The sequence below is a fragment of the Phaethon lepturus genome, unplaced genomic scaffold (assembly GCF_000687285.1).
Source record: "Phaethon lepturus isolate BGI_N335 unplaced genomic scaffold, ASM68728v1 scaffold4152, whole genome shotgun sequence".
NCBI classification, from domain to species: domain Eukaryota; kingdom Metazoa; phylum Chordata; class Aves; order Phaethontiformes; family Phaethontidae; genus Phaethon; species Phaethon lepturus.
Genome location: NW_010523986.1, coordinates 1 through 14,351, shown reverse-complemented (window position 1 = coordinate 14,351; position 14,351 = coordinate 1). Strand labels below are relative to the sequence as shown.

Below are 14,351 nucleotides of genomic sequence, written 5' to 3'. Positions count from 1 at the left end.
TTCCCTACAATAAAGACAGTAGGTTGGGCTAACATCAGGGGAGAGACCACACACACATGCTGGGCGTGCAGTAGTAAAATCTCCTACGGGGAGTTCCATGTTTGGAGAAAGGCAGAAGTGGTGTTTGGCATGAAGTGTTGAGTGCCTCCCATAGTACTTTTGGGATTAAAGACTTTCAGCAACAGATTTCTTATAAGACTTTCAAGACATCGTTTCTCATTTCAAACGTTGAATTCATGTTCTTTGCTCCTAGAGATATGATTTGGCCCTGCTTTAAAGGAACAATGAGATTTCAGACGCCATGTACACTGATTGTACTGGAAATATAGAACCTGGGAGATCTGTTGGGAGATTCCGTTGCAGTAAATGGCAACATTCATTTACCTCAAAGGGAGCCTGATGACAAAGGAGAGCGTAGTCTCATTCTTTACCTTTCCTGTCCACATTTCTCATTGGCACAGGCCTTTACCCACTATGAAGGTACCTAATTACCCAGTAAGTCCTTTTAGTTTCTCATTACTCAGTTCATTAAGATCACACACACGCTTCACACAGTATGTAAAATACAGGAAGGCTTTTTCTCCCAAGAGCTGTATTTCCTGATCAACATTCTTATCTGGACTCTCTCTAGAAATAGCCAAAAGATGCATGCCCTCTTGGAGGAAGGAAATTTATCCCACAGATGCAGAGATGAGGGGAATTGCCTTTTGCATCTGTCACCACTGACTAGAAAGGGCACCTAGAAGAGTAGTTTAGATTAGGAAGACCAATCCTACCCTACAGGTTTAAATGCAGATAAATAACAGAGAAATGTAGTCAGAGATACAAAATTATCATCGTTTGTAGTATTCCCTGCCCTCTACCACAACTTAATTTGAATCTCTTTTGCATTTAGGATTACAGGAGCATCAGTGCAGATGGCAGGAAGGTTTGTTTTACTTTCATACATGCAGCAGATTGGGAAGAAGTAAAAAAATCCACTTTCTGAAGAAGACAACACAGCACAGTTATTATTGGTGTCATTCAACACAGACAACAAATATTACCTTGGTTTGAATGGAGTTCAGAGCATCCACAACTTTCTGTATTTCAGGCCTGGCATTTCCTACCTGTAATACAAACCATAAGAAAACAGCCATGCATTCTCATGATACCTTTAGTTTTCTGTTACAGCTCTCAAGGAAACATTTTATAATACATTTTCCCAGCACCATTTCATTACGTAACAGCAGTATTACAGCAAAAGCGACTGGAACTGTCTCCGTAAAATCTTGCCAGTTGACAGTCGGCACAAATGGGTCAGCCAAGGACACTGGACAGAATAAAGTTATTTTCATTTACTGTGTGTGGATTTATTTTTGGACTTGAGCTGTTCTTTTTTTCATAGAAGTCACCCTCCTAATAAAATACCATGAGTGCGGGACAGAGTGCACACTGCTGGGGCACAATCACCTTCTCCAACTAACTATGAAGACAATTCAACTAAGACAAAATGCTCTGGACATTTAGCAATGACAGGAAAAGGAAAACGGTTGTCATTTAGGCTGGTCCTACTGCAGATTCATACACACATAACTTTGTCAGTTACGTACATCACCTTTCACTAGTAAGAGTTATGGTAGTGTCACCGTTGTGATGTATGCTGCTATAGGGCCACCACAGTAATGGCAACATACTCCATTGCTGGTGTATGATTTTTATCTTGGGAAAGCCAAGAATTTGGAGTACCATCTAATTTGCTATGAGTTTATGCAGTATAACATAATGCTGCTTTATTCTATGTTTTAGGCTCTTAGGTCCCCCTGCAACACAATGAGCATACTGGACTCATCCAAATAATACAAAAGAAAAAGTTTAACTAACCTTCATGAAGATGCCTACCACAGCTAAACCATCAGGATGCTTCACAGCTTCAGCAAATTTACCATATTTTACATTCCAGTGAACAATATGGAGCTAGGAGCAAGAAAACAAGGAGCGCTATGAAGATGCTATTCCATCCACAATATTTTGCAAATGAAGATGCAGGGAAATAATTTATTAAGTATTAAGAGCAGATGGTGTTTTACTGATGAGATTTAAAAACTTTTGTGTACAGTTAAGAATTTGTTGAATCATTCATCTACTTTCAAGTTTCATTTATGCAAAGAGATTTCTCTCTTGCATTTAATTTTGCTTCTCACTCTTATTCCCAGATGAGCTTTAAATGCAAACTGTGGTTGTATCATTCTGCTTTTAATCTGGTGAAACTCCTGTTACCTTCAACATGAGTTTTTCCTGCATGCAGCCTGCAGAATTTTGATATAGTATTTTAATGCTATGTATCCTGGAGTTCTTACCAACACTAGAAGACATGATTGTCCAGTGTCAGGAAGAAGAGCCATTAACTACAGATCTCACCTGCAAATGAGTTGAGCAAGTAATTATGGTACTGTGAACAGATGTAAGGCAATGGCAAGTTTCCTGGATAAGACAAAAGCTACTTTATCTCATGGAAAAAGCAGCAGCGCCAATGAATTTGTGGGGTCATTTCTTTTATCCGTCAATGCAAATCACAGGTTTGTTCAGTCAATGTGCATTTATGAATGGGTTAAAGTCTGTCACAGCATCCGGAGGCAAATTTCTAAATAAGGGACAAGAAAAGGTGGGATGTGAGGCACTAAAGTCACTCCATTTCTGTAATGGGATTGTAATACAGAGTCTTAAGTGATCCACGGGACATCTGGAGTCTTAAGGATACTACAAATAGTGCCTGCAAGGTCTCACTTTGCTACCTGCCCTCTTTACAGCTCCCTTTGCTTTGTTACTGAAAGATGAAAGGGTCTGGCCCCAAATTATTCTGTTGTTTATCTAAATGTCTCTGATGTTAAAAATTGAAGTCAGGAAAAGGGGTGTACAGCATGTACAGAGGTGCTACGACTCTATTTCTTCATAATTTTCATGAGTCATCAAGAAAGCAGGAGAAAAAAACATGGATAATTAATGTGGTTTTTTTCTGCTTCTGTAGTCTCTTTGATGTGAAGTAGGTGAAAAAAAAATATTACAAGAATCCTCCAATTCTAATCTCCACTATTGCAGGGATTAGGTCCTGGGATGGCATTATACCTGTATCTTCTATTGGTAACCCCCACAATCTCTTGCCTTATGAAGATTTATAGAGAAGCTGCTACCATGGTGGAAAATTAATTAAAAAAAAAAAAAATCATTACACACAAAAGACTGGAGAAGGTAAAGCATATCCTACCTCTGCATCGTACTTCATACCATCCACAGTGTGCTCAGACCCTTGGCCCTCACAGGATCCCCAGTGAATGTGAAACTGTGCCAGCCTGTAGACTCCATCCAGCGCTCCTCCTTGCAGCACTGCAAAGCAAAAAGCCTCCATTAGCATCTCCAATAACCTTTGCTATCGAGTCTCACTTCACACCGGAACATCCATCTCGAGTCTTCCAAGTGAATTACAGTTCATTGCTCTGCATGCTGCCATGCTACTCCAGATCATCCTCAACGGTACACTGCTGCAATATGCCAAAATCAGTAATAAACCTGTAAAACCATAAGTGACTTTGCAGTGGGTGTCTCATCAGCAATTTGACAGGCATGTTAATATTACAGGTGACAAGGGGAGAGCTAAGGATATAACTTTTCTGTCACCAAATAAATAAAAAAAGGCCAAGAATGGCCTTTGTAAGAGGCCCATGTAGAGTTATGCTGTGAAAGTACACTTGAAGAGCAAATCATCTTTCACTTACTCAGGTACTTAGTCCCTTCATTTTAGACACTTTATCTATTTAGGCCTTAATCCTGCAAATCCCGTGGTGGATTGGATTGAGTAAAATGCTTTTGGTTCCAAATTAAACCTAAACACCTGTTAGCCATGGGTTGCAGCAAGATGAAGCACTAGGCACAGTGCAAGTCATTGCAGAGATGTGAATTCAAATCTCTTGTCCCTCTCATCCTTTACTCCTCAGAATGAGTTTTTAAAAATGGTGGTGAGAATGGCAATGTCGGCAGAGGTAGATTTTTTTTTAAAAATATAGATTGGAAATGAGGTGTTTAGTTATGCTCTCCACTACCTGACATTACTGCTGCGATGTGACTGCTCTAAGTGGAGTGCCCAGCCACACTTTCAATTATACGAGTTCCCCTGAGCTCCCTCATTCTGCTTGTTAGTTTTTAACCTTGTACTTAAACTGTGACCAATCACCATTATGATCTGCAGGATCAAGCCCTATTACTGCAAAATGCTCAAGGCACAGACAATGTCTCCTCCAGTGCAGCATAAAGCACAGAACAATAACAAATAGTTCTGTTAAATAGAGCAATTTATATAAGTTATTAGAGCAAGGTTTCACACTGGTTTGTGGTTTGGTTGGGGTTTTTTTGCTAAGCATCTCAATTCACGATTAAATATTTAAGATGTTAATATTTAAAAATAAAAAATATTTTTAAATCTAATTTGAAGTGTTATATATCTTAGAGATCAATTTCCCTCTATATATACGCATACGTATATATACGTACAATAAAGTGACAGAAGAGCGTTGACATTAGATATTACAGGTAAGTGTGCTCTGTGTAGGTGCCACAAACAAAATGGTTCCGTGGAGTAAAGATGCTTTCCTCTCAGTCCGCAATGAGTCTCGACATTATCACAATTCGTGCATGTGTGAAAATATACATCAAATGCAGATAGGAAAAGGTCACTGCCTGTTCAGGTTTGAATAATTCTGATCATATGTAAGCACAGAGAACAACAGCCATGGATACTTGGCAATGGGGTGAGAAGCATTTGACTAAAATACTGGAATACATGGAAATTAAATACAAGATTTATATAAAACACATTATTTTCCACTGGTGTGCCTTACACATGCAAAATTTGGTTTCAGTGGACAAATTTAGCATTTGCCTGGGGCTCCTGCTTTGGTAAATATATTTAGAAGTCTCCCAACATGTATTTCTATTTGGAAAATGTGAATATATGTTCTACTGTAGTTTTTGTAATTTCCGATACCGTAGCCAACACTGAACAGCCAGCAGACCAAGACTTGCCCTACCTATTGCCGAGCTATGCGATACAAAGAAGAATGGCTACTGAAAGTAATGCAATAGGAATATATCTTATTCTACCTTTATGTTTCTGCATATGCTAGTTGCCAAGAAGCGTAACAGTTTCAAGCACAGGACTAAAAACCAGAATTTTTTTTTCAGAATGGCGACTGTGAATGTGCATTAGTTCCTTTTGAAAATGAAGTAATTGGTTGCTATGTCTTCACAGATGCAAAATCATTTAATCCACACAATATCATGTTTTATTTAAAAATGATGCCATGGGAGTTGCAATGTTTCCGTTTCAGTTCCTTTGGCTAATGGACTTGCTCGTTGCAGGTACAAATGGACTGAGGTTCCATCATTCCTCAACCTCAGAAAGCACTAGCGCAGCACAGGTTAATCTGCCATTATTAATCAATGGAAAGCATGCTGAAAAGCAGAACCATGCAATCTTCTTAAATCCATTTGCAGTATTATTTCTCTACACAGTTTGCTATAGTCTCGTAAAACTCAAAAGATGCAGAAAAATTTCTTTGCAGTTTTTGCTTACTTTTCTCATTCTGTGGTTCTCAAATCCAGCACTAGTTTATTTTGACTCACAGCAGAGCATTCAAAGAAAGTAATAATTAGATTAGTGTAAATGAATACAAATTCAGCAGGCTTAATTACAGAACAGCCCTTCTTATTCTAGCCTACATTAAGCAGTTATTTTTTAATACTTCTCAGACTTTCCAAACAAGTAAAATTTAAAATTAAACTCAAAAGGCAAAGTAGAAATGTCAGAGCCTCATTTTTTCCAGCACAAGTTTTTTTTAAGCATGAATAAACACCACCTGCTTTTGCAAAGTAAAAGTTCATCGAGAATCAGAGCAACATTCATACCTAAAACTTCTCTGTCCCATGTAACATGAGTATCAATTCAGGCCACATTGACAATAAAAGTCCAACCTTTCCATCCCCTTTTTTTGAGGGATGGGGAAATTCTGATCCATATTTGAGTATTTCATCATTAGCTCCCTTCTTTTTTTGAAACTTTTTTTTTAACCTTCCTTTTGAAATTAGTATTAGCACACACCACCCTGGAAAGCTGTGCTCCCTTTTGTTATACAGCACAGCTTCAGTTGCAAAGGGAAGACACCACCAGCCAACCTGGAAAACACATTCTTTTCTTACAGGTTCATCCTACTCAACGCAATCAGTGTCAGTAACCTGGTCTCCATAGATGTGTAACAGCCCAACAGGCGACAGCTTGAAAATGCAATTTTTTTTTTCTATTTGACAGTTATTTGAAATGTTACAGTGAGACAAATTTGCTTGGATTAAGAAATGTTAACTGTTCTCAATGTTCTACTCTTTACTGGAGAAGTTATACGTTAGTAACATCCAGTAATTATATTGCACTGCTATTAAATGATCTCATAACATTTTCTAAATTAGGTGAACATCAGCATTAGCAGTGCTAATTTGGAAAGTCAAATAACCACATGAACTGTTTCATTTATGTCTGTGGGACTTCTTGGATAAAGAAGGTGAACTTGGTTTGTCTCCATTACACTTCCTTAGGATATTTGGAAACACACAGAAATCAAAGGGCATTTTGCTGCATCTGGGGCAGCTGTTCGCTGAGGCCACACCACTTTACCATTCTGTGTAAAGGCAAGTCACTGGGTAGTTACCTTTCCCACATAGAACAGGGCAGCTTTGTAAAAAATACTATGGGCCACTTCATGCCTTTTTTTCAGGAAGTGGCAGCATCCGCATCTGTGAATTTTTGCAGGAATACTATGGAATTACTGTTATTTAGTTACCTCCTATGGTATGTTCTCTCTATACAGAGCAAGAGACTAATAAATCTCATCACGGCAATAAACCTGTCAAAGAAACAATCGAAATAGCTGAACTACCAAGATCGCTTTATGAGTTAGAATGAATTCCTTCCTGTCATACAAATTAGTGTGGTAAGAAAAATACTACTCCAAAGTTTGTTACTCTGAGAAAATGCAGAATGAGAAAATATTCTTCAAATGGAAATCACTGACAGCAAAGCTCCTTCCAGTAGGTGAAATAATGGATCCACTACAGCACAACAGATATCTGGAGCTCCAAACTTAGGAAATTTAGTTCTAATTGAGATTCCACCAGACAAAAAACTAGCAGCACCAGATTTCAAGCATCTACCTTTGCGGACAGCCCTCTTGCACACACATTGCTTTGGCATAAAGCAGGCCATGATTTTCTGTCAGCCTACAGTAGATGTGCACATGTATATGACTTTGTAGGTACGTGTGTATGTAAATATATGCATAGTATATACATTAATGTTACTGTTTTGTAAGCTTTTGTGTATACACAGTCATCTGTATGATAGAAAACGGGCCTTAAGGAGACAGAGTAAATGAAGCATTACTTGAGGAAAAAAAATCTTGAGCACCATACACTATTAATGGCACAAAAAAGGCTCTTACAAGGATGCTCAGGGATTAGCCTTGTGCTCTTATGCAAGGATGGGCTTCCCCATCTGACAGACTGAAGAGTTCAGTTAGGGTGAGCTGTCACTCCTGTGAAACGTGGGATACAGAGCGTCACAATTTGTGAGATGTTTCTTTCTTTATGTTATCTCTTTCAGACATTCCTCCTAGGACGCTGTATCACGACAAGCAAGAAAGCAAGACAGCACGCAGACATCCGACTATAGGGATCATAATTGCAGAAAACATCTGTAATGCGTTTCACCAAGAGAAAAACTACGTAATTGGTATCTCATAAGAAAAAAAAAAAAATACTCTGACCTTGCTAGAGGGTTAGCCTGATAAGGCAACAAGGATGTTTCACAGAGATAGACCAGAGTGAAACATCTGCCAAAACGCAGCAGGTCTGCAGACGTGTGTATCGGCAGCGGGTCAGTGATTCTGATTCACCTCAGCTGAACTATTTCATCCAGCCTGCGTAGCAGCCAGAGTGACTCCGACCTGCTTAAGGATACGAAGTCATTTAGGTTCCTAACTTTCCTCCCACTCCCTGTGACCAGTGGAGTTTATTTCTCATGTAGTCTCTTAAACGCAGATTCTCTGAGAGTCGTAAGGTGCTGTACTGGGTCCCCGATCAGTCTTCAATCCTGATGTTTCACACCATACGAGCCGACAGTGAGTGTGTAAGAACTGAGTTGGAAGCATTAAAATTCTCTTAAAAGTAACAATTGGTTTCATTCCTGATGGTAATAGCCATAATACTAATCTCAGTGACGACTCATAGTACTGAAAATTGTGTATTGGACATGGTGCTCATACCACGTTGAGATCTAATGAAGAATGAACAAACTTAAGGTGTGAGCATTGCGTCTAAGTACACAGCAGTCCCCCACGTCTATAAGTAAATGAACAAATATATCGGCTGGGAGGAGTAGTCATGGTGACATCTGGCACACGGCTTCATTACATCTTAAAAATAAACTTGTCTCAGTGGCTCTAGCTGATAACAACCGACCAGTTTCTCCTGGTTTTCCACTAAAAGCTCCTCCAGAGGAAGAATTTGGAAGAAGGGAAGGAAGTGTCATGATTCTTAAAACATGCAATCCATGTCAAATTTCTGCTCAGAAGTTGCATGTTAAAAAAAAAAAAAACAAACAGAAAAATCACCAAACCTTGACGTAAGCGAAGAAGGGCACTTTCAGGCTCTGCAAAGAAATGAAGGCCTGAAACATGCAGGACTGATCTCAAGCCGTCTCATCTTCCTCTCCAGTTCCTGGAAGGACTAGACCTATTCTCAAGTCACCGGCTTACGTAGGCTTTGCAGCTTCTGGCGATCCCGGTTCACTAGAGGAATGACTTAATCACACACCTTCTGGGGTCTCTGACTTTTTAGTCAAGCAGTGCACAAAAGTACTTGCCACACACGGGCAGGTCTCCGAATACTGTAAGCAATCAGTTCCCTGGTTTATGATTCAGAAGGGTCAGCACACGGCTCAGGGTATACTGTATCGTGGACCTTCAACCCACCACTGTATACTGATAACATGCAATATTCTAGCATAGCTAATGTTACATCTTCGGAGCTGGGAAGCCTAAAAATAGCCCAGTGGCAGTGACTTGGATTAAAAGCTGTGCTTTAAGGACAGCAGATCTGGGTGTTTCTTCCTCAGTTTACCTGCTGAGGCAGAAGTGTAGGAAAAGAGCAACAGTGGCATAACTTTCAGAGTAACTCACTGCCAACGAAGCAGTGCTAATGCACTGGGTGTTGAACAACAAATATAACAAAATAATTTGGTTTGTTTACAGCAACTCATAATTCAAGACAGTTGAAGCTTCCTCATTAATATTTACAATTATAGGAAGAATTGGGCAACGTGTTTGATTACAATGATTGAAAGTCTCCCAAGGGGTGTTAGTTCCAAGGTCAATACAGTATTTTCATTTCCCCCGGTCTCCTCACAATTTTAAAGTTCTACTACGATTGAATATCTGCAAAAGTATCAGATTTACTTGGGACTCTATCTTGGATTTCAGTATTACCTCTAGCTCAGCAACAATGAAGGAAAGGGAAGTAATTAAGAGACCCATCCACCAGCAGAAATTACCAATACTTTTAGTAATGTCTCTAGAGCCTTACACCATAGTTGCAATTCGCTTCTGTCAGATACTACAGCTAAAATATGGTATTTTAACATTCTTGTTATGGAATAAATTAATTGCTGATTGACTTCTTCCTTTTATAAGCTCACCATACACATGATCAGAAAATACTGATACAGTGCCTACTGGTGTGAGAATTTCCCATTTGAATTTCAGCTTTTAGGTGAATTCTGAAAAGTTTTCCTGGTAACATACACAGAGAACACATGGTAAGTATGTTACAAAATCTTCTTTTGGGTTCTTGAGGTTTTCTTGAGCAAGTCACTTCCTGTGGCTTTACAGCTCTGAGAAGTCGCTGTTTACTTCCATCTTTTAAAGTTAGGTAAACGATACACTTGTCCTCACAGCAGATTATAACATAAAGTGTTTAATATGATAAAATAAGTACCCTCAATGAGGCACTCCTTTGCTATAAAGTTCCTAAAACAAGGTGCATTATTATAATTTAAAGGTTATCAGCACCATTTGCTTCACTGATATATGGAAGGTCAGGACCCCAGATACAAGAGTGGATGAACCTCAATTTGTAGTTTTATTCCTAGTGACACTTTTATCATAATGAATTTTTGCTTTTATTTAAAGTTACGGAAATTTTTAAAGACTAATGTCTACAAATACTAGAACTTTCACCATTATTAAAAGACATTGGACATGAGAATTAAGAAAGCAACCGCAAGAACTGAAGTAGAAGAGAAACTAAGGAAGAGGAAGTTCACTGTTCACTTGCTACATGCAAGTCCAAGAAAACATTCCAAAAGACTGCAAGCAAACAAGACAGAAGGCATTCTTTTTTCTAAGAGAAAATCACGGAATTTCAGCAAACAAAAAAGTGTTCATAAACATGGCAATGCTGATTTGTGTATTTTTTCCGTAAACTGTTTCTAGCAACTGTGAAATAAGAAGGGGATTCACTTTGGGAATTGACTGAGCCTTTAGAAATGTATTCTGGAATAGAACAGCTGTCACATAGCCCAAGAAATTCAAAGGCTGTACTACAAGAACTGAAATAGAAGATTTGGGGGTAATTGCTTATGAAGAGTAATATCTAACCATATCTAATAAAATTAACAAGGAAAACAGGTTCTAAAGCTGTCACAAAGCTTTTAACATCATTTCTCTGTTGAAACATCATTGTAAGAGAAAACTGTATAGGTCATAGGCATAATTACAACCTGAATCAAGAGTTATGTCTATAAAGCTCCATCTATTAGTAAAGAGATCTTCTAAGACCACAGAAGAGAGCATTTTTTTCTGTGAAGATACACTAGTCACATAAATTGCACATAATTAACTTTGTTTAAAAAGTTAAACTTTTATTTTACATCCCTACTATACTTAAGAACATAGATATGTTGGAATCATATGGAATATGATTTTAAAAAATCCTATTTTTTCTTTTAGATTTTTAATTTTTCACTGATATGGGCAGAAGCTTTATACTACATATTCTTGTATGCACACACATAATGTAACAGATATACATTCGGGTGAAGGAGCTTTCTATTTGAGGGGAAAATATTTAAAAACAATATTTTGAATATTCTGATATCTAGTTGTGATCAACAACATTCACAATACATATTTTCTGAATCAAAGAAGTAAATAACAACTACTTTCAAGAGTATTATCCAAACATGTATTTTAGCTTTCTTACCTATTTTTATTATACTATTACTACCTGTATTTTTTTATTGCGAGAACTCCCTGAAGAGCAGGAATCAAATGGACATTAATACCTAGAACTGCTGTTCAATTTACTTCAGTGTCATTAGTTATGAGCCTGAAGATTCTAAATGAATGGATCTATTTCTTTGTGAATAATCTTCCAGACATGAGTAATTGCACACAATGATCTTATTACTTTATTTTGTGCCTACTGCCACAGATAATCCATTACTCCATATGGGACAGCTCATAGGAGCACGCGCTATAGCCTGTGGGAAGTATTTACAGGATTTTGTTCCATTGTCTTCTGTAAAACACACCAGCACATCACATAATTTCACACAGTTTCTCCTTGTGACTGTTGCATGATGTCTAACCGAGAATCTGATACGCACATTATAGTTAGTCTCAAACTCAGAAACGGGAGCGAATCAAGCACAGTCAAGTCAGACGGCTCTATTCTGTGTAAGGAAAGTAGGTTACCTAGTTAACTGCATACAAATGAAGCCATTAATTGTGCTGCCAGGTAGATTCTATGCACTGTAATTTTCAGTAGGAAGTGTGATACTGAAGCATCCACGCTTACCTGGCCTCATTGAGATCTGTTTAATGCTTTTTTTCCTAAAGAATAACCAGTTTCTGATTCACTAATAGAGCTACTGAGAATATTTCTACTTGCATCCCCTATCCTCCCACTCTGAAAGCTGTGTCACTCTGTATCTGTCAGAGGATCCCTGTCACAGATGTTCTGGTTCTGACTTTTTTCATAAAAAGGCATTCTTCCTACAGACATTTCTTTAGATTATTGTATGTTCCTGCCATTTTTTCCTCCCAAGTTACCAAATACAACCTAATTTTCACAGTCTTTCCAAGCTTATGCACAGACTAAGTGAATACATAATAGTTTTGTCATCCTGTGAGGACCTGAACCTGTTTCCTTAGGGCTCAGTGAGAGCAGGATGACAGTGAGAGCAGACTCACATGTATCTGGTGAAACCATAATCCCTTTTTTGGTACTCTGAATCATTTACCTTATTCCTCATTACACTCTTAAAATGAACATGCACTCAGCTCCTTCAGCTTCTCAGTGCTTCAGAAAAATAAACACTAAAGTCAGAATACCTTTTCCCTTTTTTTTTTAATAACCCTATAAATGTTAGTGTGGCTGCTTTATGTAAATTATACATGGACCTATGTGTACTTATATGACTGTGAACACTTATAGCTGACTATTTAATATCGTTCAGTATAAAGACAACAATTAAAATACAAAGTCAAATTCTTAGTGCAATGCTGAATGTCTGTTATACTTTTATATTACATTACCTGCAAAAACTCCACATTTTTAATAGGCATGGATCATTTGCTTTCAGCACCATTCCCTAAATGACATTGGCAACAAAACACTTAGGAAAAATAGGGCACTTGCTCAAGCAAGTTAAATCAGGCACTGTCTAGAGAAGGCAGTGACTTACAGCAGGATTGTTTTTGCTGTCTAAATTAAAAATTGAGGCACATTCATTGTAGCTGGGTGATGATTTCTGCAAATTCAGCCATCTGAAAAGGTACAATTAAAGACAACCTACAAAACCCTTGTTGCAACTGCGGCCTGGAGTCTGCCTGTCCATCAATGTGGCCATTCCTTTTGGTAAGGATTACTAAAAGGTTTGCAGGATTCAGTGCTTAATTTCACCATACATTATGATGAACAGTAAGACGCTGTGGAATGACTGCCTGCTAGCAAACCATGTAGGAATATGTCAGATATATTACCCTTATCTGGAAAGCCCAGCGTCAAGAAATGTCAGGGATAATGCTTGTTTAAATTGCAGAAGAACAAAGGTATTTTCTAATCATTCCTCTGTTTCTGTGCTAACCTGGGAGCATATTGGCTTCAGAAATATGAAATAATATTTTGATAACCAACAGAACTATTTCCAAACTATTTCTACTTCGAGTTGTTAACTGTAAGCCTTTGTTATTTTAAGGCCAATTTCTTCCTATGATGTATTTTGCCTCTTCTTTTAACCATTTTGTTGGTAGTTTACGATGATCTATGCCTAAAATTGTTCTTGTCAAACGATTATCTTTTTCTTTCCTCTCCACAGCTGAGCTTTACCCAAGCCCTTCTGAATTAAGTACATGTAAAGCAACTCACTTCTTTGGAGTTTAGAGAAGGGCAGCTCAAAACTGCCCAGCTTAGTTTTCTGCTAACAGGAGCTCCGTATCCTTCTCGTCTAAAGGAGCCGTGTGGGGGGCTGAATCCTGACCTTACTGAAACCAAAACACTTTGGTATTTTGTTGTATTTAAAAAACCTTACGGCCTCAGTAGACATGTTTGTAGGAGTTTCTCCTGCCCCCGCCCCAGTGCACGAAGATGAGGTCTCACCTGACTTGTCAGAAGAATCGTCAAATTCCACGTTGAAGGAGTGCCCGTTGTTGACTATGTTTCTAGCCGTGCCGGCATCATAACTGAAGCTGAGAGGCTTCAGGGAGGAGTCGTACCTGCTGGACTTGCTGCTAATGGCAATAGGCGACTGGCGCTCTCCATTGGCGATGGGGAAGTGTTCGTGCCAGTGAGCGGGTCCTGCAAGAGAGCGTAAAGCAGCTCAGCGGGACGAGACACGAAGCTCGGGGGATGTAAACGACAACGCCTCGCTCCAGGACTGAACGCTGGCACCAGCCGTTCATCAACTGCCGCCTGTGCGGGCTGCCGGTACTGGTAACTCAGACGAGGGGAAATCCCACCTGGGGACCAAGGCAGGGACCCGGCAGTCCCTGAGCGCCGGAGGCTGAGGCTGGGGTTTTACCGGGGAGTCCTTCTAGAGGCTACCCCGTCCTGCTGGAGTAGCGCCCGGTCCGCCCCTCCTCCTTGCGCCGTTACCGAAGTAAAGGAACGGCAGTAGGAAACCAGGAGATGCTCCAGGCAAACCGGGCGGCGCGCCTGGCTCGCTGCTCAGGCGCAGGTGGCATCTCAAGGTTAAAAGAAAAAAAAAAAGACCA

At 39.2% G+C, this 14,351-nt stretch overlaps 1 protein-coding gene across 1 annotated transcript in view; it reads right to left on the bottom strand.

Moving 5' to 3' along the window:
* Window positions 1-13,956, bottom strand: part of CA2 (carbonic anhydrase II) — a gene marked incomplete at its 5' end in the record, with an annotated part of 17,262 nt that extends 3,306 nt beyond the window's left edge. Inside the window, 6 exons of the mRNA XM_010282287.1 lie at window positions 1-28; window positions 768-777; window positions 1,047-1,109; window positions 1,864-1,956; window positions 3,245-3,363; window positions 13,738-13,956. The exon at window positions 1-28 is cut by the window's left edge and continues 157 nt beyond it. Of these exons, the coding sequence (XP_010280589.1) occupies window positions 1-28; window positions 768-777; window positions 1,047-1,109; window positions 1,864-1,956; window positions 3,245-3,363; window positions 13,738-13,956 (532 nt within the window). The remainder of the gene's footprint in view (window positions 29-767; window positions 778-1,046; window positions 1,110-1,863; window positions 1,957-3,244; window positions 3,364-13,737) is intronic.
* Between the last annotated feature and the right edge of the window lie 395 nt (window positions 13,957-14,351).